This window comes from Tyto alba, unplaced genomic scaffold, assembly GCF_018691265.1.
Source record: "Tyto alba isolate M040663 unplaced genomic scaffold, T.alba_DEE_v4.0 Super-Scaffold_14, whole genome shotgun sequence".
In the NCBI taxonomy this organism is placed as follows: domain Eukaryota; kingdom Metazoa; phylum Chordata; class Aves; order Strigiformes; family Tytonidae; genus Tyto; species Tyto alba.
The window spans coordinates 10714736-10734583 of record NW_024881276.1 but is presented as its reverse complement, the minus strand read 5'-3'; the positions used below and the strand labels follow the sequence as shown (position 1 = coordinate 10734583).

At 43.1% G+C, this 19848-nt stretch overlaps 1 protein-coding gene across 6 annotated transcripts in view; it reads left to right on the top strand.

Annotated features, from left to right (window-relative positions):
- Nucleotides 1-19848, top strand: part of GPM6B (glycoprotein M6B) — a 112225-nt gene that overhangs the window by 78778 nt on the left and 13599 nt on the right. The window contains exons 1-3 of one of the 6 annotated variants that reach the window (XM_032986946.2): nucleotides 924-1173; nucleotides 8566-8685; nucleotides 19509-19695. In XM_032986946.2, coding sequence (XP_032842837.1) covers nucleotides 1113-1173; nucleotides 8566-8685; nucleotides 19509-19695 — 368 coding nt within the window. In that variant the 5' untranslated portion in view covers nucleotides 924-1112. Of the gene's footprint in view, nucleotides 1-923; nucleotides 1174-8565; nucleotides 8686-19508; nucleotides 19696-19848 lie in introns of those variants that run through there. The other 5 variants (XM_032986947.2, XM_042788330.1, XM_032986948.2 and 2 more) reach the window with 5 other exon arrangements.

Genomic DNA, 19848 nt, shown 5'->3' with positions numbered 1-19848 from the left:
TGGGGGCACCCGAAATCACCTCACACAATGCAACGGAGACGTGTCCTGGTTTTGTTGCTCCCTGGGCCAGGGTAGTACAGCTCTTGAGATCGTGCTGCAGTCTGTCTGGATGCAGGGGAGCGGTCAAACATGTGCTTAACAGCAAGTCTGCACTCGCTTCTGAGCACGGCTTTAGGTCTCTAATGACAGACATCCTTTTAAAACCCAAGCTGTGTTTTCTTAAACATTTTATCCTTTTAAGTATTGCACATGCATTTTAGGTCACTTGAGCTTGCTTCCTTTCTGCTTGCTTGGAATTTTTTGTGCTTTTTTTTCCATCGTGCTTGCTAGTCAGAGAAACAATTTAAATTTTCCATGTACTTATATATATATATTTTTATATATATGTGCTCACTTTTGCTTTTACGCTTCTCTCACACAGCCTTTTGCTGTGGGTGAGCGGAACTTACTCGGCAAAGAAAGCAAACAGAGAGACCAGACCCATCGCCCCCCGCCCCTTGAAAGAGCAGAGGGCATGTGGAATAAATCAAAATGCGAAGCATGATAACAAGATCCCATGGGAAAGGGAGCCTTGCGATTGTGTGCCGGCGTGCACTCCTCTTAGATACGGCGGCCGGGGGGCTCGCCCCACGGCGGCCGGGGGGCTCCTTTCTTTCTCGCCCGCATCTCCCCTCCCAATGTCGCCGATCCATTCACCGCCGGGAGAATTGATTAGCATTCGTCGGGAGCCTTGGGAGACGGGGGGAGAGAAGGGGAGAGCGGCGGGCGAGGGGAAGGAAGGACGGGGGCGCGAGCCAGTGGTGCCGGTCCCCACGGCGCGGCGAGCCGGGGCACGGTCGGGCGCAGGATGGCTATTTTATAGCTGGGGACCGCGGTGACGTATGGCTGAGCGCTCGCTGGCACGGCTCCTCGTGGACCAGTCAGCAGAGCGAAATTGAAGCTGACAAGACTTTTCTGGCGTTTTGGAAAGGACTGTAATCTACTGTAGGGGAGAGAACAGAGCCGCTCAATCACCGCTGCTGTAAATAGGAGACGGAAGGGAGTGAGAAAGGAGGCGAAGAGAAAAAGTGCTTGCTGGGGGGGGAGGGGGGGCGGCATTTTTGGTGGATGGTATGAAGCCAGCCATGGAAACTGCAGCGGAGGAAAATGCAGAACAAAGCCAAGAGAAAAAAGGTACCCAGGGGTCTAACAATAGCCTGTTTAAATCTTTTCATTCAGGGAACTTAAAGAGGTTTAGGCCAGTTTTGTCACTTTTTCGAATAGCTCTTAAACAATCATTACTGCATCTTCGGGCTTTCAGCTGTCCTTTCCTGCATGGCTTGACAACAAATTAATAGAGCAGCAATCTTTCTGTCTGCGTCTGTATTTGCTCTGAATCTGTCCTAACCCTACCTGAAATGATGTTTGCAAAAGAAGTCTTGTTACTGCTGCGTCTTTGACGGATTTTGGTAAATTTGGTTTACAGAGGTAGCGTGTGCCTGTGTGCTTGCATGTTGTTTTCAGAGCCATAATCTGGTGTTTTCGTCGAGACTAGCCATGTAGCAAGTCTTTGCAATGCAGTGTGGGAGACCTAGGTTATAATAGCATATAATAGATTATAATATCACACAACCTTCGTGTAGTTAGCTTCATGCCAAATGCTACTCTTATTTTTCACTTAATTTTCCTTTTCTGTGGTATCATCTGGCAGATTTTGCTTTTGTAGAGATCTGCCTGCGCAATGGTAACAGGGAATAATGCAGTGAGTTTTACAACGTTAGATTTCTGGATGTGTTCATCCCCAAGAATTGCTGCTTAATGGAGAGAACAGTTCCATGGTAGTGGTTCTGCAGTAGGGAGATGGCAGCGCAGAAGGAGAGGCGCTTCATCCATCCCAGCCTTACAGGTGATTCATTTGGTCTGGAGCGCTGAACTTCAGAGGGTAAATTCACTAGAAAAGGATGCTTTGTTTCTGCACCATGTAATTTATGCCAAATAAATGTCCCTCTTCAGTGCAGCAGACTACTGTACAAGTCGTAGCAATATTTTTTTGCTAAATGATACAGCAGTAACAAAATTATTAACATTTCCACTGCCTTCTTACATGAGTCATAGTATACTTTCGAACCTCTTGTTTGTCGTTTATAAGCAAACTGGTCATAAGCAGGTGATACACAACTAATACATTTCCCCAAATAGAATAGTTTCATTTATTGTTAAACAGTTCAGATATGAATGTAGTGATAAATCTCGGTACTGTCCAGTACCAAATTTTGTTTTCCTACTTTGCATCTGATTCCTCCTACACACTTTGTATAATTCAAACCTAGCTTCAGTTTCAAGTAAATTAAATTTGTCAAGTGATTAGACATAGTACTACATAATCCCTTAGGGATTTCACAAAAGGAGGTCCACTGATGAGAGATTAAACTCTGAAAGCCATTAGTGTACGTGGACAATAACCCACCTCACTGCAGATTTTGAGTAATTAATGTACAGAATGTCCTAAATACCTTGACTATAAAACCACCTTGAACTCACAGATCATTCTTCAGAAAATAGAGCATTTTTTCCTTCTGATTGATGAGTTTCTTTTAAACTGATAGAACTCATGTACAATAAACACCACAGGAAGTTATCTGTATGCATTAGCAACTGTGCAAAATGAAATGTGTTGCTGAGTGTGTTTATGATGAGTTTATGGTTTCCCTTTTATTTTGGCAAGGATGAAAGCACAACATGTAAAACAGTAAATCTGTTACCAAGTCAAGGTGGTTGATCCGTTGCTTCCATAGGATGCAAGCAGGGGAACTTGCTATCTTAATTTTACCACCATTTCCTAGTTTTACTGTGATAATTTTATACTTTGGATCTGTTACATAGGTATGTATATGTAACACTTCAAGGCTTTGTTCTTGCCAATTCCCTAATTTCTGAAAGTAACACACGGTCTCTCACATTATGCTCTTCATTTCTATTCACTTAAGTTCCCAATATGTTTCGCAGTGATTAAAATACAGAAAACTGAAACAGTCCAACTGTTTCAATAACAAAATAAATAGCCCAGATCCCCCTGCAAACTTACTGCCATGAAGTGGTGATGTAGGAGGAATATTCGGTTTGGGGGACAGATTTTCCAAAGCGCTAAGACTGTCGAGCCCAGTTGAGATTTCAGATGGGCTCAGTGGGCATCAGGTACCCCAGAAATGGCAGGATTTTTCAAGAGTGCTCTTTCACCAGCAGCTCTCATGGAGAAAAATTAGCTTTTCTCGATGTGTAGAAACTTCCAGGAGAATGCTCCTGCTTCATTTAAGGGTATAAAACAGAAGCTGCCCTCTTCAAAAAAATGTCGATTTACTGTCTGGACCGGGTCTCCTGCTTGCTATGCCTTACATGCTTGCCAGGCTTGCTACATTGGCTTTGCCCTCTAAGATCCCACCTGGATTTAGGGTGATGGCTGTACTTTATGAGGTGCCCTAGATCCTGTGATTGCAAGACAACTGCCACAGCTTGAAGCAATTAAAGTGCTATCACAAAGACTTTTAACTCTTCCTCCCAGAAATGAATTGCAAAGTCCAAGGAGATAAGCCAACATCTGAAGGGGTTTGGGGGGATGTCGCTATTGCTGAGACTGAGCAAGGAGAAGATCCTGAGCACCTCACTTTGGGTATTCAGGTTCACACACAGTATGCTTTGAACTGCCAAGTTCTGGGGAAAATACCTGCATTTAACTAATAGCAAATTGTATTTCTAAGCTAATTTTAAAGCTTTTTTCCCTTTACCAGAATTTTAAACTTCAGGGTTTTGGGTTGTGTTTTTTAATGAAAGGACCTCCTCAGTGATGTAGTGTAGTTGTACAGAATAAATACTCGGAAGAAGTTGGGCTAGGACTGCATGCTGTCCATATACAGGGCTCCCTGTACTCAGGAGAATGCTGGAGAGCAATACTGCCCAAGCACTTGGGATGAGCAGCAAGATCTATTTTCAGTCTGAGCACCTAATACAGTCAGATCTGAAGGGTGGTGTCACATAGGTACTGGTTTGTGTTTCCCATTCCTGTGTCAAATGTGGATGGCCAGCTGTTTGGGATTGCAGTGTAGAAGAGACGATTTACACAAGCTAATGTGCTTTATGAATAATTGCTGATAAATGATTGATCTTAGTTAGATTTTTGAAGTTTGATAAACTGTATATGGCTTCCAGTTTAATATTTTAATAATTATTTTCATGAATCCTCTGCCTGATTCAGGCAGTGATACTACCCAGCTGATGGATTCAGTGTTTATCAGACATTTGTTTCTCTGCACCCAGATGAGTGGCTGCTGCCCCAGTTCTTTTAATTGGAAATGGAACAACACCCATGTTGATGGAGATAAGAAATAAGTCAGCTTTATACTGCATATCAGCGGCCCTTATCAGAGGAGAACACCCTGAGCAAGCTAGAGCAGAATGTTTAACTGATACTTTACGGAGCTGCAGGACAGATTGGATGCATTTTAAAGATGAAGGTTTACAAATTCTTACAAATGACAGGGTTTATCTTGCAGGCATTAAAATAAATCAAAACGTGAGGACTGGGCAGGCAGATTTACTGAGGTAGAATAAATAAGAAAAACAAAATGCCGTTTTGCATCAGCAGTGAAGGATATAGATCCTGATACACATTAACAGAAACAAGAAGTTTCCCTTTTTACTTAACTATGAGAAAGATTACCAGGTTGCAAAATTCAAAACACAAATCAAAACCCATCTGTGGATGACCATGGTGAATTCACCAATTACATATTGGAGGATGTAAGAAAGCCATTACACTAGGATATAGTTTCCCTGTATGAATACATGCGATGTTCAAATTGCATATGCTGTGCTGAGGAATAATGAAAACCAGCCTGAGCAGCTGTACCAAAGGTTCCTTGTAATTGGCTCTTCCCTACTAATGTGCTCTCGATGAAAGAAGACCTCGTGCTCAGGAATGGCTGTGGGCTTTATTATTTTCATTGTATATGAAGTGATCTTTCCACTTTTAAACTCTGAATAGACAAGTATATGCTAGTCAAAAATAGAAAGAAAATACATCTCATAAAAACAACTGTACAACTGTTTACAGTAGTGTAAATGAAGCTACTAGTGTGACGTGAAAAAGGAGTGAATGTGTACTTTATTTCACTTTTAGTGTTCTTTTAATGCAGTGAGCTTATGACATTTCGATGCATCACAGATAGATATATTTTTCATTACAGCAAACTGAAAAAAATTGTTTTTTTTTTATATACATGTTATGGTTACTAACCAGAATTTTCAAACGTACCCCCTTAATGTTAGGCTCACAGTGATGCCAGAGCTGTCAAGCTATTTAAAGATTTTTAGTATGCTGCATATTTTTTTCCCATTTCAAGCAATTTACTGGTGTTTCAGATCCCCCTGAAAACAATAACTGCTTTAAGTATAAGTCCCTGAAGAATATGACTGTAGGAAGAGAGGTCCAGCCCAGGGAGAATCTGGGACACGCGATATTCTGGGGATAATAATTTGGCAGGCTTAGTGATTTAGGTTTTAATGAATAGGATTTGGTTTCTAAATAGGAGGGGGTTGAAAAACACTCAGAGAACGTACTCATACTGGTTTGAATGACCTCATGAAAGCAGAAAACCTAGACATATGTGTCACAGGATATGGTAATGGGGCAAAAACCCAGATGTCACTGTATGTGCACCATGGACTCTGCAGTGGGAGCAAAGGGGATAAAGAGGGGTGGGGGAGTCCACCTCTGTTACTCTGACCCTTCCCCGTTTTCTGGCCAGCCTTGCTCCTAATGCAGTATTCATCACCAGATTTCCAGATCACAAACAACCAAGCAACAGCCCTCCCTTTGCTCCTGAGCGCTGCTTCGTCAGCTGAGACAGATGAATGTCATAACTGTTTGTTTCCTCTAAAACCATATGCCAAAGGCAGCAAACGTGAGGATGCTGGGCACTGGGAATCTTATTACAGGCGTGCAAGATGATTCATCCCAATGAATATCGAACACCGCAGCCGCCATCAGTGTGCCTGCGTGGTGTGACATGAAGACGTTGTCAGTTTTGTAGCTGCTGTGTCTGTCTGTGCAGGACTGAGTACAGCCTGATCCTGACAGGAGGCCTCGAGCGGCACGAGCTTGGCTGTGCGTGGGGAGTACTGTAACCTAGACCTGGAAATGCAGTTAGTGTATTAGTTCCTCAAAAAACAAAAGATGAAGAAGTCATGGAAACCTATTTCCTTTCCTAATCATTCGGGGTACAGAATTAAACTCTTAATTTGTGTGTACTGTGTGCAGTAGTTCTTACGCCACTGAAGCCTGCAGGGCTTTTGCCCTGGTGGTGATTTTGCATGAGGGGGCCTGGGTGGGTCCTGGGGAAGTCACCAGAAGATACTCTCCAACTTCAGAGGTCGTGCCAGGCGTGCAGTAAGGGCCACCAAACAGCCATTGCTAAGTGGCTCTTTGCAGAGCAGTGGGAAAACTGAGATTCCTGACGGAGTTTGAACCATCTCCTAACGAAGGGAGCCCTCTTACTGCAAAACCAGAAATTGCTAATTAAAACCCCCCAACTTCATAGAAGATTTTCACTTACAGACGTGATGCTACAAAGTTTACATACTGTCTCCGTGTTTCAGGGTTTGACCCTTGTCCCCCAGCAGACAGCAGTGATTTCACCAGTGTCCCCCAGGCCAGGGGAGACAGGCAGCTGCCTGCACTGCTGCGCTGAGCAAGTGGGTTTTGTAGCCACTGCAGGAGAAATCTTGAATTGTGGGTTCAGGCTGGTAGGATAAAATCCTTTTGATGGCAAGGGTTCAGTCTAGTTGCTGCTGCAATGCAAGTGAAGCACTTTTTTTTCTCCCTAGAAGTCTTTGCAGCTGGTTGTTTTTAATTTATTTAAGTCTGAATCTGTTACCAATGTCCAGTAAGTAGCTTCAAAAAAGCAGGGAGCAGACAGCTGGGAGGGAGGGGAGACACCACATGCAGTACTAGCAAAGAATTCTGTTATTTTCCATTTTGTACCCAATTCAGTTGTTACAGCGTTCCTTATAGTCTCAAACAGGATTGTTCCTGTCTAAGCAGAAGGAGATGATATCATCCTGAGCATGCACAGTCGTTTTGGCACAATACTTGCAACACGTTTTGGATTTGGTTATGCTCATAAGATGTGGAATTTGCCATTCCTAAAAGGAAGGGTAGAGCCGTACAAAACAGAATAATGTCTTCTAGGAAGAATAAGCTACCTGATACCTGCTTGCTGTTTGTGCCTGAGTGGCAGAGAGGGGAGAAATACCAAGCCACAAAGTATCCATCAGAGAGCCATTGATACTAAGTTCGCATCCCAAACCCAAAAGAAAGGCTGTTTTAGTATTGGATTTCACTTGCCAGTGTAGGAGACGAACACATTCTTGTTTCAAATCTCTAGATCCAACATTTGGATTCGAGGCCAGGATTTTTTTTCTCTTCTTGATGTATGTAAATGTAACTGTGCCAAACTCCTCATTGCAGCAGCAGCAGCAAAACTGCATGAGGGAGGGACCAGGTCCAGGACCTTTCTAGCCTCCCACAGGCCAGAAATTTATAGCATTCCTACTCCCTCTGCCCACCCCCCCCAATTTGTCTCTGATCTAATCTACGGTAGATGGGCTTTCAGAATCATAACCTTCACTTCCTCTGCCTGCTAAATTGCTACCGAGTTGGATTTACTTTGGCCTGAGATGGTGGTTACTTTTTCATTTAGTGCCTGCAGAGTGGGGCTCTGGTACATTTTAAATAAAGATCTGTCTGTCTCCCCCTGACAGCCTGACAAAGCCATAGTGCTGCCGAGGGGGGACATGTAAGTTCAAAAGTAATTTGATGTTTTTTTGGCAGTGGCCACTTTGAGAGAGCTCGGGAGCCTGTGCCGATGAGTGTGTGACGAGTGTGTGAGCGGGTAGGGTGTGTCATGGTGCGTGGGGTCTCGTTGAAAAGACGGGGATAACTGTTCTCCTTCATTGTAAATTTGGAACAAGTCTGTTTCAACATGCCTGATTCAGATTTTTGGATATGAGCAGAGCCTAGGTGTGAAATAAAGCCCTTGATTTTTTTTTTTTTTTTTTTTTTTTTTTTTTTTTAATGTAAGAAAATAATGGAGTAAACTCCCATGTTTGCCCTACCTCTACACATGACAATAACCATTTTCTTTGACAGATTTAGGGTCTTTAAAAAAAAAAAACAGGTAATGTGGTTTTCCATTACTTTGTCTTCCCTTACTTCTAGAGCAGAGCTCTTTGCCATGGACTAAGAGATGGTGACATGAGAGTGGGTGGGGGGGAAGGAACAGAGAGTCCTTCCTTATGTGTTTAATTCAATTCCTAGGTGGAGCTTTAGCTCTTCAGCCTTTCTTAACACCTGTGTGACTGTTTCCCTGTCCATCATCCCTCCCACCCCCTCCCTTAGTTTGTAAGGTTATATTGTTTCTTAAACTACAGGGTGTTTGTTTTTCTGGGCTCTTATTTTTAAAGTTTAATGACTGAAAGTACTGAACTAAAACTTGCTGGTGACACTGACTTTTTACCACCTAAAATTGGCAGTGATCACCAGACCAGAAATGGAAATTGGCAGGTACCACTGGATGTACAGGAGTTCAAGGCCACACCGGTACCATCATGTGCCAGCATTGAGAGGCAATATTAGTCCTTTGGGGATTCAAGGTAAATAAAGGGCTGGGTGAAAGGGAAATGGAGAGTTCAGAAATGGTAGTAGCATAAACTTAATGCTTTGCACTAGTCCTAACAATTTAAGATAAATGTTCTTCTGTTTTTCTTGTTTTGTTTGTTAAGGCTTTAAGGAGTCTAGTTCTTTCATATGAATACTTGACATAAATTTAAATTCGGCTGCTAATGCTTGAAAGACAATAATGTGTGGTGAGGGACACCTCTCTCTCAACTGTGCTGCCCGATTCCTTTAAAACTGTTTACAGATGAGAGGGTGTAGTATGGGTTTTGTATGCAGGTGAATCTATCAAAGTGATCAGCCACAGATGCAGTAATTGACACTAAAGCAGTGATAGCACATCTGATGCGCTGGTCTCCTACAATATGCTTTCTAGACAATATTCCATGGTTTTGTCTGCATTCTTCCCTTGCCAGAAGCAGTAAGTGTGTATGTCAGAGTCTAAAGGAGGATTTCAGGTGAGGCTTTAAGACATGTTTGGTGATTCCACATGCCTGTCCTTTTGATAACTGGCTTGAATCCTCAAAAAAATCCTATTTTGTTTTCCTGAAGCTTCATTTTAAGAGTTTGGGGGGGAATTTAATTTTTCAGCATCTTACAAAGGCACCTGAAATCAAGCACACAACTGATTGCATTGGAAAATTCCAGTCTGAGGGTTAGCACAGCGAAGGATATAAACGCTCAGAGATAGCATTTGCCACTAGCTCTGTCCAGCAATCCTCTTCTCTTTATGGGGCTGATTGACTGAAGCCTGCTTGACAGCTTGTTTGCTAGAGATGCCTGCCTCCGCACCAGAGACTTTAACAGCAACTGCTGGGAAACATCCACCAAAGCTTGCTGCCTGGTCCTTCCCATTTCCATTATACTTGCACACACGTTTACTCTTTAGGATTCCAGTGTTTATGTGTTTCAGAATGGGGGTTTTGCATATACCTAGGTTGAAAATCATGATCTCTGTCTTCAATCTTAGTATTCATTTTGACCATATTTTATGATAAATGACCTGGGTGACAGACTCGGTGCTGTCAGGAGACGTTCCCAAACTTCAGATCAGCGCATGTGGGATATTTTATACAGGGGAGAAATGCTTCAGGAAGGAGTGATACAGAGGGAGCAGGCCAGGTGCCTGGTTATCAGGCTCTTGTGCCCCTTCAGCTGTCCCCAGCGATGAGACACGACCGTATGTGCTGGCATGGATGAGCCAGGACGCACAGCCTTCTGTCGCAGCAGCTGGGAGTCTGGCACCTAAAATGGTGCTAGAAACCCTTGTTTAGGCAACTGAACCCTATTCAGGCTGCCTTGGGGAACCTTCCTGAAATAATATGCAGGTAAACGTGGTGCCTGTCATGGAGGAGTTGAACATGAAAGGGTTCTTGCTGATCGGGGGTAAAAAATATCCCACCAACAAAGCCCATAAATGCCAATTAAAAGGAAGGTGCTTTAAATGGCTGCACTTAAAGAAATTAAAAGGGTTTTAGGCAGCAGTGAAACTGCTCTGAACAGGTCTTGAGTAAGATAACTCTGCCAGTGATGGATTAGCCACAGCGAAAATACTGGTCTTTGCTCCTTTCCCTTAGATTGGAGGGAAAATGTCACTTCAGTCACAACACAAGTCACAGCTGTAACAAACATGCCTCCTCCATTCAGTACTGGGTCCAGCTCCCCACTGCTGGGTGGCATTGGCTGCTGTGCTGAGGTAAACTCCCAGTTTCTTTGACAAGCCACATTATTTCTTGGGTGCCTTTGCAGTATGGATTTTTCTACTTTGCCTCCTCTGTCAGTGTCCGAATGGACATCACTAAGATAGCACCTCTGTGGTAGTTCTTGTGGCATCCACGTCTTCTACCAGGGTCTCCACATACAACACAATCTCCCATCCCCATTTTAAGCTTTAATCCAGCACTTGAGCAACAAGGGAAGAGTCAGTGTGGGATATTCACTGTGGTGCTGGAGCCAAGACATCCCCAGAACACCTGCAAGCTTAATGAGCCTTTCAAAACGCTTGAAATGATTTTTTTTTTCCCAGGAAGTGAAGTACCATCTTTTTCTTTAGTAAGAGAAACTTAGCAGTGGTTGTTTAACATGAGCTTAGCTGTAGGCACTGGTCCAGGCTGGGTGGGCGTTGTTTGCTTTATGGGAATCTTTTTTTTTTTTTTTTTTTTCCCTTAACTTGCTTCCCAGATGCTGGGAGGTGTTTCAGCTGCTTTGTGAGTACATAAGGGGATGTGAATGTGGAGTATCTCACTGAAACAGCCTGCTCCCTTACCAAAGCAAGCTTAAATTTTGAAAATGATGTGGTGGGGACTCAACTGGGGAAATACTTCCATGAAAGCTGTTGCAGAGCAAAGGACTTCTGCGGTTGTGGTTCAGGTTTCTTACCACTACTTTAGTTCCATAGCTGGGTAAACACCTGGGAAGATCTTGGCATCTTCAGTTATCTCTGAAATGGAGGCTTGACCTACTGAATCTGAGATCCGCCAGGCTGAGATCCACTCACACATTGGTTTTGGCCCCCAGCTCTAGGGAGAGGGAAGTTGTGTTTCTGTTTGCTTCTTTGTAGCTAGGGAGGAGTCAACTGGGGAAGCTGGTCGGTAGCAGTGGCTGAAATCCGCTGTGGCAAAAGTCTTGCTCTCCTGCTGAGTGCTGAAGGTTGATGGAGAGTGAGGTGAGTTACAGCTGCCAGAAAGGTGGAGATAAGAGTCTCAACTCCAGTCTTCCAGGTAAGATACTCACCTTTGATTAAAGTCAGCTTTAAAAATCCTGTCAGCCAAGTACAGGTGGGTCTGGAGGGATGGTCGAATCAAGGAAAAACAAATGTCCGTACAGAAGGCATCACAGAACTGAAGAAGTAGCCCATGGGTCTGAAATGCTTAGGTGCTTTTGTGCTTTTCTCAGTGAGCTTGTCTAGACCTTCAGGCATTTGAATATGTTTGGCAGTCTGCCCACTGATTCATCTGTTTTACTTCTTTGGCTTGAGTTTGTCCAAAATCACATGGTCTGGCACCTACTGGAGCAGCAGTTCTTGCATGTTGACCCTACTGAGTGTTTCTCCAAGAAGGCAAAAATAGGTGAAGTGAGGGGAGGGAGGTCAGGGTAAGGGCAGCAAGGAGGTAGGCATGTTGAGCAGTGAGTTGCTGATATGTCAGCTGAGACTTACAGCCACAGTTTGGACCAGCAGCAGCCCTTGCTGGTACAATGTGTTTGAACTTTGAGCTCTGTGTGTCAGTGAGCTCTTCCAAATGCTCAGGCTATGCAAAGGTCCCCAGGGTTATTTTGGATAGTAAAACACTAGAACGAGTCTCTAGGAGGAATAATGCCAAAGCTTATATCAATACTGCTTGAGCTATCCCTTATGTGAGAAGTCTCTTTTTAAACCACCAACTTAATTTTTTTTATGCAGAAGTAGCTTATAGCTAAAAAATATCCATCCTCAAGGATTCCCATATAAACCTTTTTGAAGTAAGGCCTCTTCCAAATTATAAATTAGGTATTTTTCTTCTGCTGTGGCTTCCACTGTTTCGTGGGCCAAAAGTAAAACAGAGAGGACATGAATCAAAACAAAGTTCTGCCTGCCCTTAGTCCAAGAACAATAAAGCTGGACAAGAGAAATTCCCTCGTCCTGCTGTCTCATGGGAAAGCAGCATTCTTCCTGTACAGGTCTGACTCCTCGCTCTCACACAGCAGAGGCCTGGGATGGACGCTTGCAATAAGCATGGATATAGCATTTCATATTTCATAGGTTGCACTGTCTGGAAAAGATGCTTTCAGAACACCTGTGAGCTTAATGAGCCTTGCAGAGGCTGGGGATGATATAGATGGGGAGTGTGTGTAATTCAGTCAATTTGAAGAAGATAAAGTAGATAAGGCCTGTAAGAGACCATTCAGATCATCTGTCCTCGCATGAAACAGGTTTGATTCCTGCAGTGGGAATGCAAATATTTCTTCTATAAGAAGTGCTGGTTTGGGCCTGAGATTTGAAATGAAAAGCAGTTTATGTTTACTTCTGTCTGTTCTTAGAGTCTGCTCTGTGTCATTTAACAGCATCCAGAAGAGACAAATCTTGCCTTGGTAGAACAGCCTTTTCTTCAACTTGAATGTCATGTTTTCTTTAGTGAAAGGAAAAAAACCTAGCTTTTGCTGTTGATGAACATTGATAACCTCTGCAAGGGTGTTTGCTTGTTTGTTTGGTTTTTTTTTTTTTTTTTGTTTTGTTTTTTGTTTGTTTTTTTGGTTTGGTTTTTTTTTTTGTTAATCGTGTTAGAAAAAAAGTGTGCTTGATTTTAAACCTATGCTTACTGTATTTTTGCTGGCGTATTCAGGAGCAGTTTATTCCTGTTACTCATACAGTACCACAGAAATACTTGGTGCTTTGTAGCTATAAAAAGGGGCCTGTTAATGGTGCTTCCAGGCTGTGAGATGCTTGTTTTTATTGCGCACCAGTTCTCCTGGTTTCTCTGTGCCCATTCCAGCACAGAAGGCATGACCAAGGATTTTTAGTTCTCTGCTACACAAGAATATGGAAGCACCTAATGAAGTTTAAAGGTGGCAGGCTTAAAAGTGATAATAGAGAATAAATACCTTCTCAGAAGTGGGGAACTAGCTGTATGACAGTGCTGAAAACAAATATCTCATATATGTATCAAGAATATTTGGAGAAGTTGCAGTTAATGCTGATAACCTTCAGAAGGGAGCTACTTGTTCTTCAAGTAGCTGTTAAATAGTAGGGATTGGGATGAGATTTACTGTATGGATCAGACTACCCTAGATCTCACTGCATTTCACTTGAATGAAGCATCTTGTGCTAGCCACTGTGAAGGATGAGGGTAGTGGGCTTGCTGGAATTCAGGTCGGATCCTTTGTGGCAGCCCTGATGGCTGTGGTCTCCAGTGGTCAGGTCTCCTCTGTCACAGATACTGTGCTGGCCAGGAAGGAAGGAGTATTTATTGTTTAACAACTCTGGAAGAGGGGGATGGGAATGCAGGGGGAAGATAACTGATCTGGCTAGACTAAAGTACCCTTGCATTAAGTTTTCTGGCTCTCATGAAGAGTTCATTTTCAGTATAAGTCAATTCCACAACTTCTGATTTGGGGAGAACAAAAAGGCAAAATTAGGAAAGCTTGAACTTGAAAGGAAGTTTTCGGTGGAAGAGCTTTAAGAGGTATGTGAGAGGAAAATAAAGGATTTTCTCTATTTGAGCTCATCACTTATTTAGTCTGTTTAATGTACTTAATCCAAAAGTGTGGTGAGTGAGCATTTATTATAATTAATAACAGAGGTTTTAGCTTTGTGTCAATCAGCAAAATTTAAGACAAGCAGGAATATGTAAGAATAGAGCTTCAACAAAGACTTCCAAGTGATTTAGCGTGGAGCCTTTTTATTTTAGTGTCCCTATTAAAGTGTGGAGAGAAATTTGTCAATGCTTTAAATTTACCCTTGTAAGATTAGATGTTTTATCTTATTGTACTGTTGCCACTGACCCTTGGCTGCTTGTGTGGGTGACAGATGTAAGAAGTAAAGTTATCTTACTGCCAGGCTTATTCTCACACAGGGAAGAAGGGTGCAAATTCCATTTTTGCTTCTGAGGTATTAGTGTATTCCTGCATCCCTCACTGTTTCCCCTGTAGCTGTCAGTAATGCTGTAAGGTATGAAAATGTACATCCTAGCGTGCGTAAGCCATTCAGAATGGAGACTTACAGAATTGTAGGTGACAGAAAATAAAATTGGCATTTGATTTCACTGACACAAAGTTCATTTTCTGACAAAGATCCATGGTGGTTTAGGACTCCAGTGGTATTATCCACATTGGTATTGAGTAGTCTTCAGCACTGGGGAAACAGGAGGTGAATGTAAAGTATCAAGTTCTCCTCTTACATTTATTTGTGAATTGGGAGAAATGTTCCCAACATCAGGCTCCCTTGGATGTGTAATAATGAGCCTGATTTACATACAATGGCTGCATTTAAGATGTTATCTCATATTTTTTCTTTCCTTGATTCTCTTGTAACCTTCTTTTTATTAAAACAACTCCTCCACACATGCTCCCTGAGCTGTGGTGCTGAAGCCAGCAGAGACTGTGGTTCTGTGGTGGAACATGCCATGTAATTTCTGCCACATATTAACTGGACAGTTGTCCAATATGCCAGGTTTTCTAAAAATGCATTACACAATAACAGGACATAAGTGATGAGAAAAAGTGGTGCCCATTGCTTCATCTTTCAGAGCAGCAGGACAGATTTTTGGAAGGGGAAGAAACCAAATTTCTGAGTAAAAGAAAGGGGGAGCTACCTCAGAAAATGGACACGGGAGCCTGGAGGTTTAGCTCACTGAAATGGAGAGATTTTTAAACCTCATTTCAGGTTTTGTTTCTTGGGTTTTTGCTCCATAGTAACCTTGACTGTGGGATCAGTGGTTCATATCTGAGATACATTGAGGCACTAGTTCAACCCAGGAGGAGTCTGGGACATTAGAGAACAGGATGGTTTTCTGTCTAGGAGGTGTGGACACTCTTCCCTTACATGATGTTTTCCATGCTTCGATTTGAGGGATGGCTTTTGTGAACGTGTGTCTGTCTCAGCTTTTCAAGTCTGGGCTTCAAGAGCCAACGTGTGAACTTCCTAGAGCGAGCCCTGGGAATACTCAAGACAGCTAACTAATCCCATTGCATTGTCTTTTGCCATTTCTGAAGCACAAATTTTGTTGTTCCAGACCATCTTAACCTTAGCAGGGTGAGTTAGACTCTGAGAATTGTTGGTTTTGTTTTTGTTTTTTTTTTGTTTTTTTTTTTTAAGACCACTTTCCATTAATTCTGCATTACCTTGTCTTCCTGAGTTTAAATCTTAAAGCCATACTTAAAGTACCAAAGAAGGTTTAAGCACACAATTGCCATTTGACATGGGTGATTGAATGGCTAAGCCCTGCATGTATGGAACAGCCTGTAGCCTGTACACTGCTGGGTAGATTGTATAATTGTTCATACATTAAGCAGCCAATTGCCAATTTGTGTACATATGTAGGTTCATCCTTTACCAGTTTCCTGTGACTGATAGTTTCCAGGAGATTAAAAGAATAGCCGGTTCCTGTTTTTTCTCTTTTCTTTGTTTTTGTCCTTTAGCAAGAATATTTGTGTGTGTGTGTGTGTGTGTGTGTTTAGTAGCATTCATTCCCTAGAGAATAAATTCAGTCCTTGTTTTAGCTGGCCTCCTTCTGAGAGTGTGTTAAATCTGTAGCCAAGATCACAGGCAGCTCTGGGCAAATCATTGGGCTGTTATTAACCTGCCTCCATGGCAACTGCGGCTCGCCAGCCTGAGGACAAAAAATGTTTTTATTCTGCTGAGTTGGACAAAAGGTTCTAGTGATGCCTTGCACAAAATGGGCATTGAAAGGGGAGATGCAGTGATGTGTGTTTGTGCTGTACAATTTAATATTTAAATCATTTTACACTGTTGTGTTGGAAGTGGATATACAGCTGAAAAGTTCAGCGTCTTGGCCATATGGAAAGTAAAAACTAGCAGAAAATTGGAACTAAACTTATTTTAATACTACTTACTTTTGTAAGCTTGAGTTCACAGGCCTTCAGCCTGCAGTTGTCATCAGTGCATTGGCAAGTTATTTTGTGAACACGAACTAAGGAAACATCATCATGGGTTTTCAGTTGTACTCTATGAAGATACTTGCTGATTTGGGGTTACAGAGAGAGATTATAAAGTAGGTTTCCTGGAAAACTTCCGTTTATTTCAGAAATCCTCTGATGTGCTTCAGTGCTTGTTTGGGAAGCTTGGTAAGCATATCTTAGCGTTTGATGACCTTCAAATTTTAGTTGGTTTTGAAAGCTCCTCTCAGCAGTACTGTTTTAGGTTAAAAAAAAATATATATATATAAAACCAGCTATATTGCTCAGGCTGGGCATGAATTTAAGCTGCTCATGAAGAGCATTCACAGTGGGAAAAAGGGGAGGGGGGATCTGGCAGCCCCAGCACCGTGATGAGGTTGTGTCCCTCAGTTAGTTACCCTCTGGCAGGAGGCTGTGTAGATCTGCTGTCAATTTGGGTGCAGAATGACTGTGTATGGATGGATGCTGTCTCTTGTAAACATGCTGGTTTGGGATGTTTCCTGTGCTTGCAAGCTGGCGGCACGCTTTTTCCCTGTGAACTGAAGTCCCTTTGCCTGCTGCTTTAGTCTTGATGTGAAGGTGAGTAGTTTCTGCAGTTCCACATTTGGGCAGTTTTCTCTGCCTTGCTCAAAATAGTATGGTTGCTTTAGACACCTCTTAGGGCCTCTCTTGGCCATGGTCTGCACTGATGAAATGAAGGCCACCCAAATATTGTGATGCCTGTTTACTTGGGCTGTAGAGGAAGCCATAAGGAGTATGGCCCCAAAGATGCTATGTGCAGCTGCCAGTCACTGGGAGGTGAGAGGGGCTTTGCTGCTGTTGGCTTGTGTTCAGGGGTCTGTGGATTAGTGGCAGATACTGTCATGTGTTTGGATAAGGGATCCAACAAACTCTCCAGGGCAAACGTTCTGCCAGGGGCCTAGAAAGCTGGCTGTGCAGTGTGGGGTGCTGGGAGGACAAGTACCTAGTTGGGGGTGTTATTTGTCAATCCAGGGTCTACAGCAATTTTTAGTTTTCTCAAGCAGGCTGCTCCCGTTTTATGAAACCAGCAGCTTTTCTTTCAGACTTTGTTAGTCCTTTGGCTTTGCTTCCAGCTGGTTTTATTTCCTATCTTTGATGGGATCCTTCTGCGAAGCAGTCTGTGGATCAGCATGATTAGGTGATCAACCTCCTCCACACCATGCAATGATCTAGTGTTCAGTCACCTTCCCCTTTAGGAGTGCAGCCCAAAAGGCCATTTGTTTTGTGCTGGGCTTTGCCCACGTGTGTGTTGAGCATTGCCTGCTGGATTGGAGCATGGTCACTCTTGGATAATCCTTTACTGCTAATCCTGCGCCAGGTGCAAGCATTTCTTGGATTAACTCTCAGAGGTTTGGGCCTGACCTGGGAGCAGATGCTGCGGAGGCGAGCCAGCCTCACGTGTATGGCTGCTGTTGCGTCTGGCGTGTGGCTTGTGAGCTGCATTCAAGGCAGATTCCCCAAAGCAGAGGATTGCTCTGCAAGGTCTGGTGTCTGAACTCGACTCTGGACCTCTGTGATAAAATGAAACCCAGAGATCATTTCCTCTGATAGCATGCATTTGAATTTTGTTTGCCCCATCACTGCTAAACTGCAGTGTTTGTTCATTCGGCAGCATTTTTGTCGTGAAGATAGTTTCTACTGAGTGGACTCCAGCTGTGGTCTTGACTATAAAAGCTTCCCAGGCTTGTTTCTGAACAATTAAATCTTGTCTGCAGTTAGTGAAGTGGCGTTTTATAAGTCATTTTGGTGCCGATAGCTGCTTAAGCCTGACTAGGATACTTGCTAGTGACTCTTTAAAAGAAGAGTTTCCTACTTATGAAATGGGAAAGCTTTCAATTATCGGATGCATATTATTCCCCAGTGCTTCACGGAAGTGCCTGCTCTGCAACTCATTCATTAGTGGGAAAGGGAAGGGGATAAAAATAAACTTGCCTCGTGTGGCGGATGGAGACTTGCTGATCTTTGTGAGGAATTTTTGGGGCAGGAAGATGTGATGTGATGTGATGTATGCGTTCGCCAGCTGTCTCCCTGCCTTCAAATGCTTTGTCCATTTAGTGCCTTCCCGTAGAAGCAGCGGGCTGTTCTTGCGACATGCAACGCTGGTCGCTCCATTAAGCGTTGTCTTAATGGCTTGTGTTTTGCTCAGTTGTATGAAATGCACATTAATGGAGACAGCTTAATACCATCACCCTGAAGTAATGAATTGGTATGGATTGCCGTTGCCATTATAGCGCAGTTAAAAGCTGTGTTTGTTTCCGATTTACATTTCCCAGCTCCACAAGCAGATGGGTTTTCAGGCCGCGCGGTCGGGAGGAACCTGGCAATTCAGCTGAAACCTCCTTATTACAGTGTTTGTAGACCAGGAGTTCTAGGGGGTGTTTTGTTAACTCAGACTGCTTAAATGATACATTTCATTAAAACTATGATTATGCTACTGCAGACTGTATTCAGGGATCACTGTAAATCCAGTATATCCTATAAAGCTGGAAATGCATTGTCTGTGTCGTACAGCTTCATCTCACTGCTTTCGATAAAAATTGCTGCTCTTTGGCCCCCACTCAATTTTCCTGTTGTTAAAATATCTGTATCCCTATAACCTCATACACATTTATACAAAAAGATACTTGGGAGCCATGGAAGAGTGTAGGTAGTTAAATTTTGCAGACCTAAACATGTTCTTCCAATGAAGGTGTAAAGTATCTCTTACCTTTCCAAAAGGCTTCACTGTTTTGAGTATTTGCTTCTCTGTCTTTCTGCATGGTGCCAGCAGAGCTGGTGCTCCTGCTGTTAGTAATGCGGAAACGTGGTGAGCTCTGTATGAGCAGCTGAATCGCAATGGGTCACTTTAGACAAGTGAGTTTGGTTTTTTTTTGGTTTGTTTTTTTTTTTTTTTCCCCATTTCATAGGCTGTCTCATTGATATCCTCTTGATCCTGTAAAGATAGGAGCACTCGGCCCACTTTCTGGACTTTTGAGTCCATACCAACAGATCTGTAGGTCACTGCTTTAGAGGGTGATGCTGTCTTGCACCACCTATAGATTTTGCTAAGCATGTCAACGCCAAGGCCTTTTAGTCCCTGTGGCTTTTACCAAGTGGAGGACAGATATTCTTTTCCTCATAATTTGCTTTTTGCTCATAATGTTTCTTTTGCTTTCTCTCTTCCGCTTAGGTTGCTTTGAATGTTGCATTAAGTGCCTAGGAGGAGTGCCATATGCTTCGCTTGTGGCAACCATTCTCTGCTTCTCGGGGGTAGCCTTGTTTTGTGGCTGTGGCCACGTGGCGCTCACGGGAACCGTGTCTATCCTCGAGCAGCACTTCTCCACGACTGCCAGCGACCATGCTTTGCTGAGTGAAGTGTAAGTATGCCTCCCATTTCCATTATTCCTCATGACATCTTCATGCTAGATGAGTAGTAGGAACCTCGGTCTCCATCCCTGAGTATTAGGTTGCTTGTTTCTCCAACAGCCCACAGTGTTGTTTTGGTGTTCACACACAAAGGACCAGAGTGT